The sequence below is a fragment of the Melopsittacus undulatus genome, chromosome 4, assembly GCF_012275295.1.
Source record: "Melopsittacus undulatus isolate bMelUnd1 chromosome 4, bMelUnd1.mat.Z, whole genome shotgun sequence".
NCBI lineage: Eukaryota > Metazoa > Chordata > Aves > Psittaciformes > Psittaculidae > Melopsittacus > Melopsittacus undulatus.
In genome coordinates this window covers 92,850,763-92,873,781 of record NC_047530.1, presented here as the reverse complement: position 1 = coordinate 92,873,781, position 23,019 = coordinate 92,850,763, and the positions used below count along the sequence as shown (strand labels likewise).

General features: G+C 40.2%; 2 protein-coding genes across 2 annotated transcripts in view; one reads left to right on the top strand and one right to left on the bottom strand.

The window, feature by feature from the left end:
- Window positions 1-23,019, bottom strand: part of WDFY4 (WDFY family member 4) — a 136,954-nt gene that overhangs the window by 28,795 nt on the left and 85,140 nt on the right. Inside the window, exons 43-48 of the mRNA XM_013130246.3 lie at window positions 19,959-20,107; window positions 18,726-18,846; window positions 15,865-15,950; window positions 14,907-14,969; window positions 1,186-1,228; window positions 275-394 (exon numbers count right to left, since the gene is read on the bottom strand). Of these exons, the coding sequence (XP_012985700.2) occupies window positions 275-394; window positions 1,186-1,228; window positions 14,907-14,969; window positions 15,865-15,950; window positions 18,726-18,846; window positions 19,959-20,107 (582 nt within the window). The remainder of the gene's footprint in view (window positions 1-274; window positions 395-1,185; window positions 1,229-14,906; window positions 14,970-15,864; window positions 15,951-18,725; window positions 18,847-19,958; window positions 20,108-23,019) is intronic.
- Window positions 6,187-12,084, top strand: LRRC18 (leucine rich repeat containing 18). Its single transcript, XM_005153977.3, has 2 exons — window positions 6,187-6,391; window positions 11,266-12,084. Exon 2 carries the CDS (start codon window positions 11,272-11,274, stop codon window positions 12,049-12,051), a length of 780 nt encoding a protein of 259 aa, XP_005154034.2. The 5' UTR covers window positions 6,187-6,391; window positions 11,266-11,271; the 3' UTR covers window positions 12,052-12,084.

Sequence of the window (23,019 nt, the reverse complement as noted above, 5' to 3'; positions counted from 1 at the left end):
AAACCAGTCCCAGCCTGTGTGCTGAGCCAATTCAGCCTTCCCTTAACTAGGTATGTATTTAACAGATGTTCATACACCTTTCTGAGGCAGAACATGATTCCTCAGCATGCTGATTTGAAGATAAGGCTATCCTACGAAGAATCAACACATTTCAAATTAACTATCTCAAATTTTGAAATCTTGGTGTAGGCCCCTCTGCTTCCATGGCATCATTCAACAAACCTTCATATGGCTGCTACCACAGAAAGCACAGAAAGCTGCAGCAAGCACTGACCTCGGAGTGATAGTCAGCAAGGACCCATGGAAACACAGGATACTGCATGTAATCATTGTAGCTGCGGCCAGCCAATGTGTTCAGGTACATGAGGTAATCAAAGTTGCTGATCTCCCTTTTCTGCCAGAGAAAAGAAGCAAATATTAAGATCTCATAACTCCACTCCTGAACACCATGCCTCAAAGGTACCCTCAGAGCCCTGTGGTTCCCAGGTCCACCAGGACAAGAATTATAAATAGTGCAATTAATCATCCATTGCCATTCAGATCAGCACAATCTACTCAGTTGAATCTGTCCTTATTCTGGCTCTTCCTCAGACATGCCATTCGCATTTGTCTATAATCACGCAGTGCTTTTATGCCGTATTTGCATAACAGAGCACTTTTTCCCAATTGAAAAGTGAGCCAAATGCATGTAGTCTGCATATTGGAAAATCCTGGACAACTGCCTATACAAAAAAGGCTGCACTAAGTGCTACATATAAACAAAAAGGTATAGATTTCTTCAGTGTTTCTTGGGTTACCAAGATCAGGGGTACAGGAAAGTAAATGCATCTCTCAGCTCAGTAAAACATCTGGGAAAACAAGAGGTGCATTGATTTAGATATACAGATGATCTGTGAAGTCATTCAACTAGGTGCCTGTCTTTGTTCTCAGTTTAAAAATGTGCATAAAATCACACTTAATCTGCCAGACAGTAGCACCATATGTTTCACAGCAGGAGGAGCAAAACCTCTGCAATAACCAGATGTAAATACTCTGCTCCTCTTGCCAATAACCTCACCTCCAGCAGCGAAATAAAAGCTTAGGCCTTGAAGTACATGCATACACACACGCACGTATCTGTGTGCGGACATACAGACGGGTGCTGAAATTCTTTGCCTAACCATGTGCAGCCAAGATTTAGCTTACCTGCCACTTCTGGAGCATTGTCTTTTCCCCTCCTGAGTGCTTCCTGTATGGAACAAGCATTCAATTGAAATAGCCTGATTCAGAACAGTAAGAGAAAGTCAACACTAACTTCTGTGCTTCCTGTTCCTCCTGCTCTCTTCCCACAGAAATAAGAGAACACCAAGACTAGAAGAATTTTGAGGTTTTATCAGCTACCAAATAATTCCAAAACCAGAAGGTCATTAGTTAGGTTAGTGCTGCACAATCAAATTTTGTTACTGCTTTCATTAGGAAGGAAGGCTCTGCCCGATGAACAGAGATGGTCTGGCTTCAGATAGCTGATGAATTTATCACTCAGTCACTCTCCCTGACATGCTGACTCTCCCACTTGTCAGTCTGCTCCTGAATGAAGTGCCACATAAACTATGATATTTAGTAAAGGAAAAAGAAGGAAGTAGGGTGATGGTGCTAAGGATGGATTCTTTTTGCCTAAGATACCACTGTGAACTGCAGTGGTGATGCCACATGGTAAACTGCAAGAATTCAGAAGCTGACTCACAGGCAGAGAAGATGCCTCTGCAGCAGAGGCAGATGGACAGATGGGAACAGCAACCTCCTCAGCTGTTCTGAGCTAAGCCACACTGTTAATCAGCCTGCTCCCAGTCTCATCTCATTGTAGATCTAGAGTGCTAGTGACAGGTACCATTAAAGCTGTCTGTTTCTATTCTGAAGCCTGATTCTCAAAGGCTCACGCTTTTCTGAAGCATTCTGAAAATACTGGCTTGAAGACAGAAGTGTCTCAGTCTCCATATCAATGATGTTCTTTTTGCATAAAGCACTTTGAAACAAATATAGTCCTTAAAAAGGGGGCTGCCATTTCTGTATTTTTTAAAGTAATAGAGTAAATGTGGGATTTTCTTCACTTTCTTTGTTCCCAAAATGCAACTTTTTACTACAAGTTCAAATAAATAACCAAATCAGCTGAAGGCTGGTTCTAAACAGGGGAAATAATTTGAAAATATGAAAGGGTTAAAGGTTCTGAGCAAACAAAAGTCCCATTTCACCTACACTGAACTAGAAGGTGTATTAGTATCTGGGCTTGCTCTTGTCAGTTCCTAGAGACCAAACTGAAATAAGTAACAGCTTCTGGATTGTTGTGACTTAACCCCAGGGGGCAACTAAGCCCCACACTCACTCACTCACTCACTCCCCTCACTGTGCGATGGGGGAGAGAATCAGAAAAGTAAAAATGAGAAAACTCATGGGTTGAGATAAAGACTTTAATAGGCAATGCAAAAGCTGTGCATACAAGCAAAGCAAAACAAGGAGTTCACTACTTCCTGTTGGCAGGCAGGTGTTCAGACATCTCCAGGAAAGCAGGGCTCCATCACATACAACAGTTACTTGGGAAGAAAACACCATCATGCCAAACATCCTTCCTTCCTCTTGCTTCGCCCAGCTTTATATGCTGAACATATGCAATATGGCACGGAATATCTTTGGTCATTTGGGGTCAGCTCTCCTGGCTGCGTTCCCTCCCAGCTCATTGTGAACCCCCAGCCTACTCACTGGAGAGGTGGGGTAAGAAGCAGAAAAGGCCTTGACTGTGCGTAAGCACTGTTCAGCAATAAAACACCCCTGGATTATTAACAGTTTTCAGCACAAATCTAAACCATAGCTCCATACCAGCTACTATGAAGAAAATTAATTCTATCCCAACCAAATCCAGCAAATGGACTGAAGAAACTTCTGATCTGCCAAAATAAACAGGATTACTCATGTGATACAATATAACTGGTGATAGGAGATGGTTTTCCCTGTGAGTGTATATTTTTAAGCTAATCCTAAGGTGGCAGCCAGAGGCTGGACTACCAACTTCCTGAAGTGAAGGAAATCAATTCAGCCATAGATTATAAAAGTGCTGCAGGAGTAAGTAGCAGTTACTTTGCACTCTTGTGCTCTGTATTGGATCACACTAGAAACCCACAGAAAAGGTAGGCTTAATGCAGCCTCAAAGACCTAAATAAAACACCAGAATGGTCTATGATCATTACAGTTTTATTGAATTTGCAGTATTAAATTCTTGAAAACAACCTCTCATGTTTATGATTCATTATTTTACTGCTTATTCAGTCCTGGACCAGTTAATAATGTAAGTAAAAGAAAAACACTAGCATTTACTCAACACAGTATTTTGTTCCTTGCTTAGGCACTCCCTTCAGAGAAAAGAGTGTATCTGAGGGAAGTATTTTACATAGCCTAAGTAATAACCTATTCCATGAACAAAAATGAAACCCAGGACCAATTCTAGAACATGGTCTACAACTCTTAAGCTTCGTTTAGCTCCCCTGCTCAGCATATGGAACTATCAGGTTTCACAGAGCTTTGTCCCACTGCCCTTTCTAAGGTCTCCAACAGGTATTTGGAACTCAAAGAGTGCATCTCAAAGGGATAGAACAGGATCAGGGTTCCTGACCTTGCTTGAAGTGTTTTGGATTAGGATGTTTGTCACCAAAGTTAGGTTTGTCATCAAGTTAGGTTCTTCCCTTTCCACAAGGGCAGACTGGCTAACTAGAACCACCCAGGTTTATTTTGGATTTATGGCTGAGTTAGGAAGCAGTGGATAATGTAATGTACAAGCCTGCTCAATACATCAGTCCTCCGACATTCAAAGAGGGAGCATTATAAAATACTATACAAAGAACTAAGCTGGGCAAGGCTGTGTGTATAACATGAAAATATACATATGCTGACTTGTGAGTGCCATGACTTCTAGTGGAACTCTTGCTCTGCTTGTTACAAGCCCTGAACAGTTAATAAGGACTCTACAAGGATCAAAACAATCCTCCAATTGGACTTTGGAAACCAACTCAAAGACGTTGACAACATCACCATGCCATGAAAACAAGCAAGGCTAAATGTAGTCATTCCACTGTAAGAGCTACCCTTCTGGGTCTCAGGGGACTTTCAACTCCTCAGAGATCTAGAATTCTACATTCTCTCTTGTTGACTCACAAGGGCTCAGAACACAAATCACATTACAGGCAGCTCAAGCCTGTTCCTCCCTTCTCCATGGTAATCCATCAGCATTCCTTCTGCCAACACCTCTCTAGCCAGCACAGCAAAGCTCAAAGTAGATCAACTGCAGCTAATCAACCACAATAAGTGCATTTAAAAATAAATAGATAATCAAAGGCTGGTTTGAAAAAGAAACAAAAGTGCTTTATGAATGTAAATAACTAAACTTCAAGAGAGTGTGAAGTTATGTGAAGTTAAGAGGTGTGCCTGTATAGCTATCCATATCTAAATCTACAAGGTATTTGTAGGGCACCAGTCCTGGCAGAATTTAAGCATGACGTGTACTAATGATGATCCACCTTTGGCTACACTGTACATTAGTGATTTATTAATCCCTCTTCCATTAACATCAGACTATGATCTCACTCTTGTGATAGCCAATGTTCTTAATTTGCTAGAGACAGGTGGATCTCAGTGCATTTGGAGATTCATGGCAGATGAGATAATCTCAAAGGATAAGATTTTTGCCCCTGCTGAAATTAATACTAAAATCTCAATAAACTTAAAGAGTTCTTAGACTTCACGAAGCTGCTTTCATTTTCTTCTTGTCTCCCATCCTCCAGACTTCTTAAGTCTGCAAAACAGTGCCAAGGCTCTCCTAACCCTAATCTCTTAAAGAATCTTTGCAGTTATCAAAAATACTCTAAGGAAAATCCCCTTCCTGGTAAGCCATAACCTAGGTCCAAATCCTTCTATAAAAAGAGGAAGAAAGAGAACAAAAGCAATGTCAGCTTTCCCTGTGAAACAATCAAGTCTCCCTCAAACTCAGAAAAGTGGTAGGTTACATTACTTCATTCTAAAGGTGCAGTGTCCTCCTTGTTTGATTGTACTGGTTTACCTTCTAGGTATTCTGACTCTGTGCTCAAAGAATAAAGCAATATAATAAACAAATTATAAACAAGTATAATATTAAAGTAGGGCTCCTTGAAGTAGGATGTCTTGAAGGGGCTAGGGAAGGAGAAAGGAATCTCCCTCCTTTATGGAACACTGTTTGCACCATGTATACTCACAGGCTTAAACTAGAAAAAGGGATAACATTTCCACTGCAGAAATGCTGCATTCAGACACACTTCGGATTGTGAAGAAAAACCTCAAGTAAATTCAATTAATTCATTGAGGTGAGCAGAATGCAATCTGCATCCCCAGAATCAAGCAAGCACGTCAACACTGTCAGTTTCTTGATGCCAATAATATCTGTGACCCATTATCAGCAAGAGAGGGATCTCAATGTTGCATCTTCTGTGAACAATACCTACCACAGAACACACAGCTCATTTTCTTCCATAGTTCTTCTTCCAGATACTATTTTGAAATTATTGCAACCAATTACTAAAAGTTTAAGCTGGGTAGCCCTAGTTGTAGAGAGAAATTCCAGCAAATTTACATGCTACAAAGGGAAAGAGTTGTACCAGCTGCACTTTTGAAGGGTCACAGATAGAGGAATATAAACAGCAGCTTGTATCCTCTCTGCTGTGCCACTGAGTAAACCTTCCCTTCTGTGTCCATATCTATCTGATCTGGCATGTGCCAAGGGTGGTATCACAAATGTTGTGAGTTTTAACACACACATACAAATATTTCACACTGCGTTATAGCCAAGTAAAATGAAATACCCAAATGAATAAAATGGACAGTTAAGGCGATGGTAGAAGCTGACAAACAGCTTCTAATGAGGTCCAGATGTTTTTTCTTTCTGAATAGTTTGAAATCTAACATTTCCAGGCACTGCATGTCATTCAGTTCTTTTCCCTTCAGCTTGAACTTGCATGCTGGAACCAAACATTATGCTGACGATCTCCAAGGACTTAGCATTGTTGTTGCTTAGGAACAGAAGTTCCACGGGCTGTGGAAGAAGAATTAAATAGAAAGACTCTGGAGTGGGGGAAGTCTTTTTTGTCACTCCTCCTCCCTCTGCACACTCACATACACAAGTTTCTTAAAGGGCTGCCATTTTCCATCAAGGAAGTATGAATTTACAGGACTGCAAAAAGGAAATTGTCCTGTGTTCTCTGCTCACGTGTTTATTTAGAGTGAAAGACTAATTCATGACTCAGAGAAGAGTTGGCAGAGGACAACTGCACAGTAACGAAGATTCATCCTACACTACTGAAAAAGCCCCAAGGAGCTTGTGACATCTATACCTCACCTTGTAAGTCTTCCTAGCTGCTAGCCGGTAAGATCTTACGCAGGGGGGAGTCTGGCAGAATTGTAAAAGTGAAACTATATTTTTATTAACTCTTGGTGGGCCTTGGTTTTATAAGTGACCTTGCACTGTGTGATAGCTCTGAAGCAATCTAGAACAGTAAGAAAAATAAGGAAGAAAACCTCTTTTTTGCTATTTGCTCATGGAAGGATTTAGTCTAAACCTCCCTTTCAGCAAGAGACTGTATTTTAGACAGTCAGTGAATAAATCTCTCTTCCACAACAGTTTGTATCGAGAAACAAAGAAATGGTAAGAGGCTTGCAAACAGGGAAATAAAAACCTACTGCAGCTGGAACTGCGTTGGTTCATGAAAAATCATTTACTCTACAAATGTTGGTTTGAGGTTTTATATGAAAGCACCAATAGGCCAGGTTGGACAGGGCTTTGAGCAACCTGGTCTAGAGAAGGGTGTCTCTGTCCCTGGCAGTGGTTGGAACTAGAAAATCTTTAAGGTTCCTTCCAAACCAAAACGTTCTATGACCCTATAATTTCCACAGAGCTATTCAATAGGTGAATTAGAACACATCACCTCTCTGCTTTCCTGCCCCCAGAGAGGTGCAGAGTATGTGTAGCTGTGTTGGACTTGGCAAGCCTGCTTTGTAATACACAGGCTTTCAGGAGGAAAGACAGAGAAAACTTTTCTCACAGACTAGTTCAAGATGAGATCAAAATGGCTCTGCGCAGCTTTGGGTGCATGAAGTAGGAAGCAGGAACCTATGAGAAGAAAAGAACAGGCACAGAGGTGGAGGTCCTGAAACACCTAGACAGTGACACAGGCAGAAGGCTTGTTCTGCTCCTACCAACCCTGTATGAGGAAAGAAGAAAGGTTCAGGTAGAAGATACGCATCACCAGGGTCCAAATCTGTATTCTTCTAGGACTGGATCTCCTTAAAACAGACTTAAGCTAAAATTGATCATGACTGAGCCCTGTGCAAGTGCTTAAGTGCAGTTAAGGAGTAATCTCCAATCCTCCTTTGCTTCAGAGACACACTGACAGTCTTAGCCCTTATGCTCAAGGTCTGTTCTGTTCCTGCAGTTCCCAGCAACACAGAGCACTACAGACGGCATGTTACCCCTGACACATTTTCTACTCATTTCTGTATCCGTTCAGCCTCAAAGGTTTGTGCCTGTGAAACACTCCTAAAGCTCTGGGGTTAGCCCTGGGCTTCCAAAAGCCCAATCCAGACCAAAGCTTTTACCAAGTGTAGATAAAACAGGAAAGCGTTTTCTAGCAAGCAAGACCTTATATCACATAGAAACGTATCACCACTGGACAAAGGCTTGCCAGCAACTCAGAAGGTGAACCTGGCAGTGGGGTGAGGGTTTAAAGCAAGTAAGAGAGTTCTCTCTTACCATAATTTCTTAGGTAGTAGGGCAACACATGTACCTTTGCCTGTGCTATTCCAGGAGATGCACTGTGAGCATGAGATTGAACAGGAATAATTAACATTTACAGCAAGGATGGCTCCTTCGATTCCTGAATTTTTAATATCAGTGGCTACAGAACTGGAGCCCTCTTATATAGAGCTAAAGAAAATGAGACGTGGCTAAGTAAGCTCCATTATTTCCAGCTACAGCCCTGTGAACACATTGATAATTTGTTTAGAAGCATGCAGAGACAGGAGAGCTATATACATCCCCTGTGTTTCTGCAGATTTCTAATTCTAATCCTTATCTTTGGGATAGCAAATCACATTTTTCTAAGTTTGAAACAAGCCTCCAACTTTTAACCCAAAGGAAATAGCATTTGGAAAGCAGGAACACTCCCTAGGGACTCATGTTTTCCTGATCAGTGCATCTTAGGTGTCCCCAGTAGGATTTAAAAAAAATCCAGCTAAAGGAGGCATTTAATCTCTGATCTCTGGGCATTATCCAGCACATCATACAAAGACACCTATCTATTGACACAGGAGTCATGGACAACGCGGAGACGATCAATGTGATCAAGCGATTGCCAAACTTTATTCAGATACAGTGCTCCTTTTATTACCCTTACACCCTTAGGTTTCTTATGTAACAGCCTTGGATACTGAGCTCTAATTGGTTAGTCTGGAGGTTACTACCATTTACAAAGCTAATGTTTATCACTTGTTATAATTGTGATTAAATACCTTACTCTAAAAATACAGTGGGAAACTACAACCTTGGCAGAGATCATTCTCTGCACGTTTTCAGTGGAAAATTACAGAGGCATAACAAGACAACTGACCTTGCTTATGCCTGCCAAGAATCTTCTTACTTTACAGTAATAAGGCTCAGGGTATCAGGATCGCTCACTATGTGGCCTTGGCTCTTTAAGAATTCCCACACCTATCTTCAGGAAAATGACTCCCATCTGCTTGTTTGGACTTTTAAAAAATCTGAAAGGTCCAGTTTCAAACTTCGTAACAGGCTGGCAAAGGTTACTGACAGAGTAGAACCCGAACCCAAAAGGTTAAACTCTACTGCCACTCCTGAAAAGCCTGCCGCACTCAACCTTGTACGCCAGGCTCCCTCTAGTGCTCTTAGGCCTGCGCAGCACGGAGGGACACCCACGATGAGAACCAGCATTAGCAGACAGCAGCAGAACAGGCTGACTTTTTGGCTAGCTGTCAGTCTTCAGAAAACAACAGGTTTGAATCAGTGTTTCCCCCTTGGATTTTAAATGAAAAGTAATAGAAAAAATTGTTAGGAGCTGAGCAACATGTTTTCTTTCAGAGAGTTTAAAAGATATCTTAATAAATGTTTTAAAATAAATTCAAAAATTTTTAATTAAAAAAAATCCCTTGAGGCTCCCTTTCATATTTTTAAAGACAAACTTTTCTGAAAATATTTTGGTCAACTCATCTAACACAAAAACAGACAAAGTTGGACTAGATCACAAAGTTCACATCAATTGCAGGAAGCAGAAACTCTCTTTCCATCATGAAGGAATGCAAGGAAGCTGCCCTGCAGATCTTTTTCTGAAGCATGGTAGTCACCCTCTGTGCACTGGCAAGAGACTTAGGGTACCCTGTACCAGCAGTAGGGCTCTGGCATTTCCCATGCAGCTGAACTTCATTGCAGAATTGCCTGCAAGAATATTGCATCAAAACCTTAAAATGAGTGAACTGTGATAAAAAACCCTGTTGTTTTAATCTTTAGAAATTCCTACCCACTCCTGGGCAAATTATTTAAACTAACATCAACAAAAGTAAAAAAAGTGCTTTCACTGTTGAGTACTTCAGTTACCAGTCTATACTATAGAACAAATAGAATTAGTATTACCACAGAAACACTCTAAGGCTAAATACAGCAAAGAGTGAGAGAGCTTCAGATACAATGGTAACATGGCCCTGTAAGTACTAGTGAGAGACAGAAATGTGGGAGTGACAGACATAGAAAGATTTAACTGTTTCTAGATATTTTTGTGTAAAATAACAAAGATTCAATTTGGGAATATAACCTTAGGGCAAGACTGACCCCACTGTACTGCTTCCAGGATTTTCTAAAACATTTACCTCATTACAGAGCTCCTGGGAGGCTGGGAGGTAACTGGCAGGCAACCCCCTTGCTTATGCATTACTTTGGGTTATCGCATATAATTGAAAAGGAGCTGAAATGCCTTAGTTGTAGCCTGAATTCCCCCTTCATGTATTTGCACATGATTAATGAGTAGCCAAAAACCCTCAAGGGTTTGTAGTGAAGCCTTTCTAATAGGGAAATGTATTGTTGACAAATCCAGATTTTGTCCTAAACAACCATTCATCAAAGCTGTGATTTGAGTCTTATCTCAATTAAATACCCAAGCACCAGTACCATCCTGAGATTAGTCAGCTGTAGCCCATGCTCCTTTCTGTGTTCTGGTTGAGAGGGACATCGTCATCCATTTTCAAGGAATCAGCTATTATTTCCTTTGTCACTAGCCATAATTAGCAGCTGTGTATGGTGACCTTTGATTAGAGAGACAGTACATCAAACCTGAGACTACAGTAGACTATACTCATACAGGCTCAGTTCAACAAAACACATGACACATGCTGAGAGCATCAGTATGTATCAAAAGTTTGACCACAACACTTATATGCATTTTTTGGGAGCAGAGCACTTTGGTACTGGGAGTTCATCCATCCCACAGCATGGCTGGAAAGGCAAGGTTAAGCAGCACTGACACAGGCCCCCTGTTACAGTCTACCCTGCAAGGGATGTGTGAACTGCAAGCAGTCTGGCAAATCTGGGAGCCTGCTATATTCCTGATTTAAACAATACTCTTTATCATTTGCTTTAAATATCTCAATTTTTCAACATCAGACAGAGCCCAAAACTTAGGTCCATTAAACATGACATTTAACCAACCTGTCAGCAGATGCCAGGCATGTAAAAAGGCAACTCAGTCTAGGATAATACGTACAATTTTTGATAGCTTCTTTTAGTGCATTCCCTAAAGTGTAGGACTGGATTGAGACTCACAAAACATTTTGCTCAGGTCCTCAAACAGCTGATGGATAATAACACATTTCATTCAGTTTCATTACATGCTGAGCTCAAATCAGTATCTAGGGATGAAAGCAATTATTTCACCTTGTAATGTAATATAGGTGCTACTATACAATAAAACATCATTGTAAATTGTTAGAATATCACCTACTCAAAATATTTTCAGGAGGGGCTTTCAGAGTTGCAGCTTCAGGGTTAAAAAGTCCTGATCTCAACAAAAAAACACAAACTCTGAAGAGTCCAGCAGTAAATTTTTAACTATGTGATTACTTTGTTTTTAATTAGGGACAAGCAGCCACTGCTTACAAAGGCTTTACTGGAGTTTCTACACATTATCCAGTCAGGTTCATCTGTCCGTCTTTCAGTGAGAGATGGCCAAGGGGAAACCAAAGGGGAAGAAGATCACCTTGAAAATTGCCAAAAATTCCATCCGGATAGCTCCTGATGGAGGACGTCGTCTTGACTTAAGCAAGATGGGTATCACTACCTTCCCCAATTGCATTCTGAAACTGGCTGATGTGGATGAACTTGATTTGAGCAGAAACATGTTAAAAAGGATTCCAAACAGCATCCAGAAGTTTGAGAAATTGCGCTGGCTGGACCTGCACAGTAATCAACTTGAGAATTTGCCCAAGGAAATAGGTACACTTCAGAACCTCTTCTACCTGAATATATCCAACAACAAGCTGACCACCAAAAATTTGCCAGAGGAGCTGAACCTTCTCAAGAACCTTCATATTCTCAACCTTGGGTTGAACTGTCTTGACAGTATTCCTAGCAGCCTTGGGGCCTTGAAGGAACTTCAGGAGATAGGTCTCTTTGACAATTCCTTGACCACCATCCCAAACAGTGTGAAAAATCTTCCCAAGCTCAAGAAACTGAATGCAGACAGAAATCCTTTTCCAGATTCAATAGAGCAAGAAGATTATGCCAACTCGATTAAACGCATAGAAACCCTTTACTTAGTACAAGAGAAAGACCTGTGCTCTTCTTGCCTGAAGGCGTGTCAGGATGAGAAGAACAAGCTGAGTAAGTTAAACAGTGAGACACCTAGCTCTTCAAAGAAGCTAAGTTTCCCTTTACTCCTTACACCCAATTCCACCGCAAAGGATAACCAAGAAGAATGGAGATTAAAAGATACACAGGCTTGAAACATACCAAGGTACTCCAGACTATGTCCCATGAAGTCCAGCCCAAGCTAATAAAAAGCTGACCTTCCTCCTTTTTTCTGCTGTTCTCATTCTTTAAAGATCTATTATGTTCTAGAAGCAGCAGATCTCTGTCTCCAAACCAACTAAACCAGATGGATATTTGGGAAAGGGTGCATTTGGGAAAGGAAAGACTGTTTCCATCTGGGCCTTTTTCTACAACATGTTCTCCCTCTTTGGGCTTGTTTGGTATTTTTTTGTCTTTTGGCTGTGCACATGTCTGGTGAAGGAATATTTAAAAAAGATATTTTTTTTTTCTCATAACTTCACTTGCACTTCACTGAGCACTAGGCATTAGTTCTGTCCATTTTCTTAGGGTGAGACACAGTTGAACTAGTCTCAGTAAATAATGCCTGGGGGAAAAGGAACAGACCTGGAAACTTCTGCTGCTGGTGACTGTCACCAACCCCTCAGACAATCTCAGGTAGGTGCTATCACTAAAGGAACTATGCGCCTGTTCCAATTCAGCACAGGCAGCAGACACAAACGTTACATGTAGGAGGAACTAAGCAGTGCAAACACAATCTTAAAAGCTAAAAACCAGTGATCCTTCTTGCTATCAAGGGGCCAGACTCTGCATAAGCAAGATCTCTGTGATTTTGAGTGCTATACCTGGGTGCAGTGATCTCTAACTTGTATGACACAATCAGCACCACTACCTATATTCATCATGTTTAATCTGCCTCTGATTCTCCCTCCAAGGAACACACAGAAGGGAGGAGAAGTAGGGAAAAGATTGTTCTTTCTAAGTGTCCTGGGTGTATCACTTCAGTAATGCTTAAGAGAAAAAAAGTCACCCTCTTCTATGATGCAAGAGGCAGCTGGTGAATGGATGAAATCAGGTCTGGTGGCCCCACAGTACTTTTAGCTCTCTGTTCACATGTGCGCATGCACAAGTGCACCTAAGCACATGCATTCATTTGCTCAAATCCCATCCCTAAGGCAGAGAGTGTTGACAGCCTGCAAATAGCAATATACAAGTATAAGCAATGAGCAATTTATAAAAGTAATCAAGCATGACATGAGAAGAGGTGCTGTCTGTGGCTGCAGTAACATATGGTAACAGCAAACATTTAAGTATATTTAAATGAACAATAAAGTACCAGGGGCAAAATACCCAGTTGTCCAGGAACAGCCCATTACTGTTTTTAAATGGCTACAGTAGAGTCTGCAATTCAGAACTGTGCATTATTCCTATGAACTAGGTGAAAAAAATATACATATGGCATTTCCCAGAAATATTGTCACCTCAACATCATATGATACATCAAACTAGCAATTCCTTTTTTCCATGCATCAGCTGTGCACTTATTTATAGTGTGTCTGGGCAAAGAGCTTTGTTTGGCCTGCCTCCCTGTTTCAGGTAGGGCAGGAAAAGCTGGGATGCTATGGAAACATGGCTATTGCCCCCTAGATGGGGAAGGAGCACCTTGTGCTGCTCTTGAATTTTTCTAACTCAGAAGAAGCTCCAGAATTCAAACAAGGGAAAAGTAAACTCATCAGCTCCTCAGTCCTTCAGTTCCCAGACTGGATCTTGGCAAAGGGAAGCATGCTCACTGGGGTAATTTTCTCTAACTTTCCACCTAAGAGCTGCTTTCTTTAGGCAGTGGCAGTATCTTCTTTATCTTATTTTAGCTTGTGCTCTAACATGGCCCCGCTAAAGCTATGCCAAAGGCAGCTTACATTCTTAAATATGCTAAAAGAGCATAAGGTCCTCTCTCAGCAAGTGGAGTGAAACTGAAGGAAGAGCCTTATGGAATTCAGGACAGGATACTTTAAACCTAGACATACAGCCTGCTTCTATCTCCAAGACATACACAAGTCAAATGTTTCTCACAATAATCATGAGCCCAGCTAAAGCCTAAAGTTCCTGCAGCCATAGTCAGTCTTATCTCAAGACATTCCCACCTGTTGAGCACCCAGCAAGAACAGGGAAAGGAAATCCTGGGGAAAGTTATTGATTACTGCCCACAGAACATCTCCATAGCATCAACCATCACCTCTGGCTCTAGCCAGAGTTGGTTGCACACTGCACTTATGTTTTTTGCAAGCTGGTGGCTGGTACTTAAGGGTGAAAATGTTCTCTTACAAGATCAGTAATGATGTACAACAGAGTGAAAATTAAAAAGAGTACAGCTGACACAGGACACAACTCATAGTGTTAATCTGCCCCTCAGGTCTCAACAGATTCTGGCCTCCAGGTGATCACTTCAAGGGGCACCAAGTAGACACTTAGGGTTGTGTTCCTCAGATATCCAAACTGAGAAGAGCTACAGGTATGCAAGTAGCTTGAGGTCAGCATGGAACATATTCTCAATCACATCCCACCAAGAGAAAGCTTTTTTTCCTAGAGTGGTAAATCTGAGGGACGAGTTGGAATCTCCACTGCACAATTACTATAACATGCCAAAACATCCATATGTGCATCTATCACTGTCTGCCCTAACCACACAATAAAGAGGCCATTATGCAGAAGGGTTATGGATTAGTCCTAACCTCAGCTCATTGCTTGTCTCTTTCCCACACTAGCCATCTGTGTAGAGTTTAGTAATGAATCATATTAGGGAGATAATAATTATTAATCAACTATGCACAACCAGCTACTCAACACATTCTTCATGTTTTCATACTGTGGACGTTGCACTTCAGAACACTTTTCAGAGTTCTGGGAATATCTTTCAGTCTTTAAAATAGGGTCACAAATAGTTAAGTTTCCAGATTTTTTTAAGGTGCAAATTATTTACACTTATTTTATAATTGCACTTATCTACAGTTATCCAATGTTTCTTATGTTTTACCTTATATTCAGGGACTCTTCTGTTATCCCCTTTGATTTCAAAGCAGGTTGGAAAGAACAAAATCTACAGAAGATATGAAAGGTCACATTATAACAATTTAAATGGTTATCTGTACACATTACATTTGTATATGTAATCTTTATCATGTCCTGATAGCAACTTTCTTTCTGAAAGACACCACAGCATTTCACTAAGACTCTAACCTAGGACTGAGCTGCAAGACAACACAGCAAAAGCAATAATCCATTAGAAACTGCTCAGAGATTTCAGGAGCAGAAGGAACTTCAATGATCATTTAGAAATTAACAGTACCAATTTTCAGTCCAGGATGCAGAATTTACCAGAAGTACTACATACTGAAGTATTTTTCTTGTGTAAAGGATGGTAAGAGTAAACCTGATATAACTGCCAGAACTGCAGTAGGGAAAAAAAAGAGGAAGAAAACAAAGTGTAAATTATTCATTTCATAGCCTTACATTAAAGTTCCAACAAACAAAACAAGCACATAAAAAGAATTCTTTTAAAACAAAAATTCTACTGTTAAAAGTTAACTCCACACTAAAATCAGAGCCAGAGAAAAAAAACAAAACCAAGCATCTTACCCCTAAACAACCTAATGAAACTTTCTATATTAGAAGAAAACAAGAAAAAAACCTTTCATACAGTATTGTGAAGTGAGATGGAGGTGGCTCTTATCTCAGTGAGAAGCAGCAACACATCTATAATTGCAATTTCTTGGGATGCAGGGACATACAACACACTCCTGGGCGCTAGAAGAGTCCTGCACATGCATTAGATGCCTTATTAAATCAATGGCTCTGAAGAACTTACACGTCAGCAAAAGGAAAATTTCATAGCTTTGCTTGAATTTAACTCATTAAAGACCAAGGAGCTGCAATTGAAGAAAAAGCCCTGGGGCAGAACAAGACAAACATTTGAAGCCAGGATAAATTATTACCTCTTAAATATCTTATTTCGGTCACTGTCATGGAAGACAAGAAATTTGGAATAGCCATTCTTGAAGAATATTTCCAAGGCGATCTCCTGGAAAGGTAAATTTACAGTTTGAAGAGCTGCAGAACAAACCTATTGCTGCAAAGAGTCTGTCATGGCCTGTTCAGTTCTTCAGGGCTTTAAAAATGAAAAGTTATTGACTTTGTATCAAGTGTGAAGAAGTACAGCAAAATATGCTGAATATCCCAAATTTCTCCAACTGTAAGAATGGTCCTACTGGGTTGGTTAGGAGTTCAAATGCTTTGAGGAAAAAACAAACTCCAGATATCGGCTCCATCATCTGCCTCTTCCTGCTGCTTCCAAAGCATTTTTCTTGAAATCTCAGTGTGACTAACAAGACACTAGTAACATTCATTTATAATTAGCGATAAAGATAACATGAAAAAGGAATGCTTCTTTAAGAAAGCAACCGTGCTGCTTTCTAAATGAAGAAGGAACTCAACAGAAATGTCAAAACAGTTTCTCCTGGCCAGAAGCAGCAGAGCAGGTATGTGAGTTTGCAACATTTCTCACTGATGTTTTAAATAATCAAAGTTGAAAAACGAGTCCCCTCTTTCCCCGATGTTTCCACATATCGTTATATTGGGCATTAGCATATAATCCTATTATTTTCTCAGTAAGTGGTCCTTTTTTGTCCAAAGTCAGCAAGTAAAACCCAGACATGAGTTTTAATCCAAATGTGGCAGGAGCAATACAAACCTAGAAAAACACCACAATGGCAACTGCCCCATGCATGATTCACAAATGAAGCATAATGCAAAAAGGTAATATGAAAGCAGCTATGACAATAAACAGCTTACTTCACTTGCTCTGAAGCTCGGTTTTCCAAACCACGTCTGTTCAAGTGTCACCATTACAGAACTGGGCCGTGTAGTTTCACAGGGCTTTGCTCTGAGCTGGATTATTTGGAGTACTGTGTGCAGTTCTGGTGTCCTCAACATAAAAAGGACATGGAACTGTTGGAACAAGTCCAGAGGAGGGCCACGAGGATGATCAGGGGACTGGAGCACCTCCCGTATGAAGACAGGCTGAGAAAGTTGGGGCTGTTCAGCCTGGAGAAGAGAAGGCTGCATGGAGACCTCATAGCAGCCTTCCAGTATCTGAAGGGGCCTATAGGGATGCTGGGGAGGGACTCTTCATTAGGGACTGTAGTGATAGGACAAGGGGTAATGGGTTGAAACTTAAACAGCAGAGGTTTAGACTGGATATAAGGAAGAAATTCTTTACTGTGAGGGTGGTGAGGTACTGGAATGGGTTGCCCAGGGAGGCTGTGAATGCTCCATCCCTGGCAGTGTTCAAGACCAGGTTGGATAAAGCCTTGAGTGATATGGTTTAGTGTGAGGTGTCCCTGCCCATGGCAGGGGGGTTGGAACTAGATGATCTTGAGGTCCTTTCCAATCCTAACTATTCTATGATTATGTGCATCATGAGCAGGAGATCAGCTCTCTGAGGCACAGCAGCTGCCCAGACAGCTGATCCAACTGCCCTGCAGGGAAAGCACCAGAAATCAGTTTCCTTCTTTTACTGCAGTAGTTTTTTTCAAAGCAGTTTTTGGCATGGAGCCTTGGTCCAAGACTCTGGGAGCCTGATACAGATACCTGTGTTTTCAGTTCATTAACTGAAGCATAACCAAGCACAACAAAACCAAAAAAAACAAACAAAACCCTCACAACCAACAAACCACAAAGCCCCCTCAAACCAACAAGCCTCTTCACCTCTGCCCCGGGCCCACTCAGACACTGTTTATACTCACCTTCTTTTTTTCATTTTTTGTCACACAAGGCAGTTCCAATTTACATGTTTAAAAAAATCTATGCCTACACAGACATGTGAATATATGAGGTGGTGGCAGGATTCCACTGCCAACTTTGATGCTATTCACAAACCCAGAAGAGGTTACAGTTCTGTTCTTCAGGTTTCTTGTCAGTGATGTAAGAAAATAAGCTTCATGCAGTTGCTCAGAACAAGACTTAACATTCCTATACATGGTTAGAGACTGACCTAACCACTGAAATATGTTATATCCTGAAGCAAGTCACACCTGCTGAAATTGTCCATTTTGCATGCATAATTAAATATAAAATGAAATGGTGTTGAGTCATGGATAAGGGCCATACTTATCAGCCCTATTTTCTCCAAACTTTGAATTTTCCAAATGATTTCTTATTTATGCTGAATTTAAACCTTCCAAAAATGGATTCAAACTAACAGGTAACTAGTCATGGCTGCTTCAAAACTTCACATTTTTTGCCAAATGAAATCCCTGAATTACTCTTTAGTTGTACCAAAATCCTCTAGAGCAAGCACAATCTCTTGTCCCTCTGCTTCAACTTATGATGCATTTATTGACTCACTTGCACAACCTGAAAGTTATTCCAAGAGGCCTAGAGTAAGTTAGACATACCCATAAATGCATTGATGTCCAAAATTACTGAAGTCTGTGGGAGCTGAGTATTACTAAAAGTTAGACACTAACTGGGAGCTTCCATTAAACACAGGAAATTTACTTTGTCTTATTTTCAAAAACGTGGAGATAAACTGTGAAGAACATTGTTAGCCTAACTACTAATAAGGCAGCCACTCCAGTGAGGGTGCTTAAACACCCTGGTGAATATAGGCAGGAGTCTGTATTACAAAAGGCTAATGAAGCAAAGATGGGAGCAAAAGCATTTTGGGACTCAAGCAAAGAAATCTCAGCAGTTTTAGTAAAAATCATGCAAGTAGTTTTCAGTCACAAGTTGTTACTCCTCCTGCAGTTTTCCCTCAAATGACTGAGGCATTAATTCCATTAGTGTTAATTCCTACCTGCATAAGAAAGCGCATCAAATGAATCTCTTTTATATCATGATATGAATAACGACAACACATCTGGTCTCCCACAGCATGATCTTTATGACATAAGTTGAAAATAAATGGATCACTGATGCTGGAAGTGAAAAACATAAAGAAATAAAAATTAATTTGAAACAAAAAAAAAATCAGGAGAACCCTAATGAACATCCAAATAATCCCTAAAAATGAATAAAAATACTAAGATAGCAATATCAACTGGGGCATATATGAATTGAAAACAAAGCTAAATACTGAAGGCAGATTTTGTACTAGTTCACAAAATGAAATAAAGAGCCTGTGGAGGCAAACATTTTGGTGCATGCAAGTAGGCAGACAGTAATGTTTTGTACACCTGGAAGTCTGAGAATCAACAGGAGAAGGAACTGGGTGGGAGAACCTGAAAGCCTTGGTCAAGAACAATCATTATATGATCATACAGCTATTACAAATAGCAATTAATTGTAACTAATAATGAAGTAGTTAACTCATTATTACTTTAGTTGTGTATATGTACTGTTATTGCTGTCTTCAGCCTAGCCTATAGCAAATCCCTTAGAAAAACAACCTAAGCTTTTATCAGACCAAGTTCAATTCATCCTTAAGTCACCTGATCAGATTGATTGATATTGGACTTCATAAGAATTAGATGCAGAGCAGACAGTCGGGGAGTAAAAACACTGAGTTATTCACTGTCTCACTAGGCTTTGCACATGAGCACACAGTATGTGCAAATAGCTAAGTCTTAACAGCCTCATTTTCCGTATTGATTAGTTTCAATAAATCATGAGGCAAAGACGGTAGTAGTGTGCCAAGTATTAATTACAGTTCTGTCCTGGAGAAAGAAACAAAAGCCTTATGAGACAATGGAGCTAACGGCTCCTGTAATGACTGTTCCATATGAATAAAAGCCAATCAGAAAAAAAACATTAACAACACTTTAAAAGAACTGAAAAACAGCAACGTGTGTTAGACTGCCCACCATCTCCATCTGTTGGAGACAAGAGTTCACAAAGCCTATGAACAAGCCTGTGAACAAGCACCTGTGTTAGTTAGGTTAACCAATTCTGTGAACAGATGGAAAGGATGGCAGACTTCTTGTGCTAATATCCCTTTTGAAATTCCCTCAAAGTCTGTGGAAATTCTGCATATCCATGTGCCACTACTGAAGTTAAACAAGCAGATCCCTGGGAAGAATGAATGACTCACCTGGACAAGCAGTGACGTGTGCAGTACACTTCTTCTAGAGGGGATAACACAAAGCTTTCACAGATGTAAAAGTGCTCTTTGCCAAAGAGCAGCACTCCTTCCAATGCTCTATGCCCTTGCACAACTGCCACAGAGCACTTGAATGTGACCTAGTATGGAAGCAAGTATAATGAAGGCAGGGGTGAGTAACACAGGAGACAGGGACAGCAAAGAGCAAGACCCAGTGGTGCAGAAGGACATATGTATGTACTAAACCAGTTGTCATCTTGTCTGGGAGGTCTATAGAGATGCAGCCACAAAATCACCATATGACCGACAGTGCATGCCTCTGTGTTATTAGTAGTACGAGTGTCTGACGCTCTTTCCCCCCAGTAAACCTGTTCCTTCCCCATCTCTCTGTAGCTATATTTAGCAACATGAATACAGAGTATGAAAAGCTTTCAAATGTTGCAGGAGTTAGCACTGCAGAACTTTGTTAGACAGCAAATACGGACAGTTATACAGGCAGGGGGTTGGAGCACTGAGGAAACATGTGACATAGAGAAAAAAAAATGGCATATAATAAATAAATGTATGTTTAGAATATAGAGAAAAGGCAAATACTTTTATTTAGATCCTAGTGAAATCTGTACTTGAAAAAACCCTGAAAAGGGATCCCAAGGAGCAATGAACAAGGAAAAAAATCTAATGTATCTACTAAATATCTAACTCAACATGGCCAGCTGAATCAGCATACAATGGATTGAAATTGCAATAACACAAAACTCCTTGCACTGGAAGTTTTCCTTCCTGTCTTATACAGAAGGCCAATCAAAATATATGAGTCTATGATTCTAATTGTTTAAAAGATTCAGTTAAGCATTCTGGAATAGTTTAGAAACCTTTCTTGACTGTACCCAGTTTGGAAGAAAACTTCCAACCAGTATCTCCTACATTCATAGGGAAGGAGGCAGGAGCTATTAGCCTATCTCAGATGAAGCACCCTCTATTTGCAAAAACCCTTTCACTCATACTACAACAAAATACAAATGCTCCCACAATCTTAAATCAGAAATACTACCTTATATACTAAGAAAACTTCTCACTGCTAAGCTCCCCCTGTAAATCAACACAATTCTGAACTATATACAATCCAGATACGAGTGTAGAATTTTGCAGCCTGAGTCCACCTAAAAGGAACAAATAGCTACATACAGAGGGAATAGGTCTGAGAGGCATTTACGTGATAGAAGTTTGCTGGGTCTGAAACCTAGTGCAATGCTCTTGAGAGAACTGATTGACAAGTATGAGAAGTATTACAAAGTCTGTTTTTACTCTTAAGATCTCAGTGATCTCAGCTCTACCAAACTTCATAAGAACAAAAGTTGTGTATTATTTTTTGTGCACAAAAAAAAGACCCAGATATAGCACTGGTTCTACTACATTATGTAAAGTCTACATGATGATATGTAGAACAAGCATGGTTCTCCTTCACTTTTTGCCTTTGTTGCTACCTCACTAGTTCTGGAACCAAGTTTACAACCTTCCTTACCTCCATCCCGAAATACACATAGGCTAATTCAGGTCTGTGCTGCTACACAAGATTTCAGTCTTGGATGCCAACATAACATAAATGATAAATTGATAAATAATTGATATAAATTTTTTTCTGTCTTTTTTTTTTACTGAAAAGCAATTATTTTACCAGCAAAATGGGGGGGGGGGTCATTTTTAAATCGCTTTGTGAGCACAGAAGATTTTTTAAATTCTGTGTTTACAAAAAACAGTCATGGAAGATTTCTGGGAGTAATTTTTGATGACAATCCCTTCAGTCTGTTTGTCTTTCCCTTCTAAATTATTTCTAAGAGAAAGCTAGCATTTTTCCATCACTTCTGCAGATCCCAAAGGAACACCTGTCTCTGTAGACACAAGTCTCTGAACTGGAGTGCCTCTGTTTGTGCATGCCATTACGCGGTTAGAGGCATGTATGCTTCTGCTGATAGAGTACTAGGGAATTCTGCTTACGTTAGCAAACCATGAGGTTTCCCAAAGTAATTAAATGGCAGAAAGATCTCTTCTTCCCAAAAGGAAGGTAACTGAATATTGAAAGCTCAGGCAGTTGTGTAAAATAGCTAAATGAACACAAAGTTGAAATCCAGACATCTAAGAAATACACTTCAGCAAATCCAGCTCCTTTGCCAGAGATCGTATGTGTCATTTTGGGAGGTACATGGATTGTGAAGGGGGCCTGCTCATGATCACTAGTATGGTCTGCCACTAATTACTTTGTTACTTCACCTAAGGTAGGAGCAGGACACTTAAGCAGGCCTTGAGGGAGAGAAAGCAAGTACTACCCTTTCTCAAACCTTAAAACTCCAAGCCCCAGTACATTGTCTTCTGTACTATTCAACCAGTAATAGCCACCAGTGCCAAATCCATTTCTTCAATTTTATATCACCCCCACAGAATTAAACACATCTGCACTGCTAGAAATCCTAAGGCCTGTGGGATGAGTCAATTGTTCTTATTTGGAGAACAGGGCTCAATTTATTCCAGGTGAGTAATAAAGATCTGACAAAGAGGTGTACTACAAAACCCCTACCATAACAGTTTTGTACCTACTCTTGCATTGAAACACCAAGCAGCCTGAAATTAAAGTAGATTAAATAAAAACTTTCCTTTTCTGTCAAAACAGAACAAAATCCAGCCCACCAGCCACTAAAATCATTAATCAATGAAGCAAACATGACATAAAATAATAGAATAATTACCTTCTAAGGTATTGCCCAGAGCCCTGCATCTCTTGATTGCTCTGTTCATTCAGATGTAAGTGGGAATTAAAGACATGGTTTTATTTTTTTTTAATTTTGTTCTTGTTTTTCAGAAGAGCTGTTTGCAAATGTTCCAGTTACATTTAAGCAAATAGCAATACGAGCATATCTGCTCTGGAGTTAAAGAGGCAGATTTTGAAAGGAATTACCTGATGCAAACAGTTTTCACACAGTTTTCAAAAAACCCTGGAGGAAGTTAGCATTAGCCATCTATTCCTGCAGACTCTAGTAGTGTTAACATGGCTCCTTCA

Bases quoted from the DNA above. Each gene is read 5' to 3' on its own strand.
- LRRC18 (XM_005153977.3), top strand. From the start codon at position 11,272: ATGGCCAAGGGGAAACCAAAGGGGAAGAAGATCACCTTGAAAATTGCC.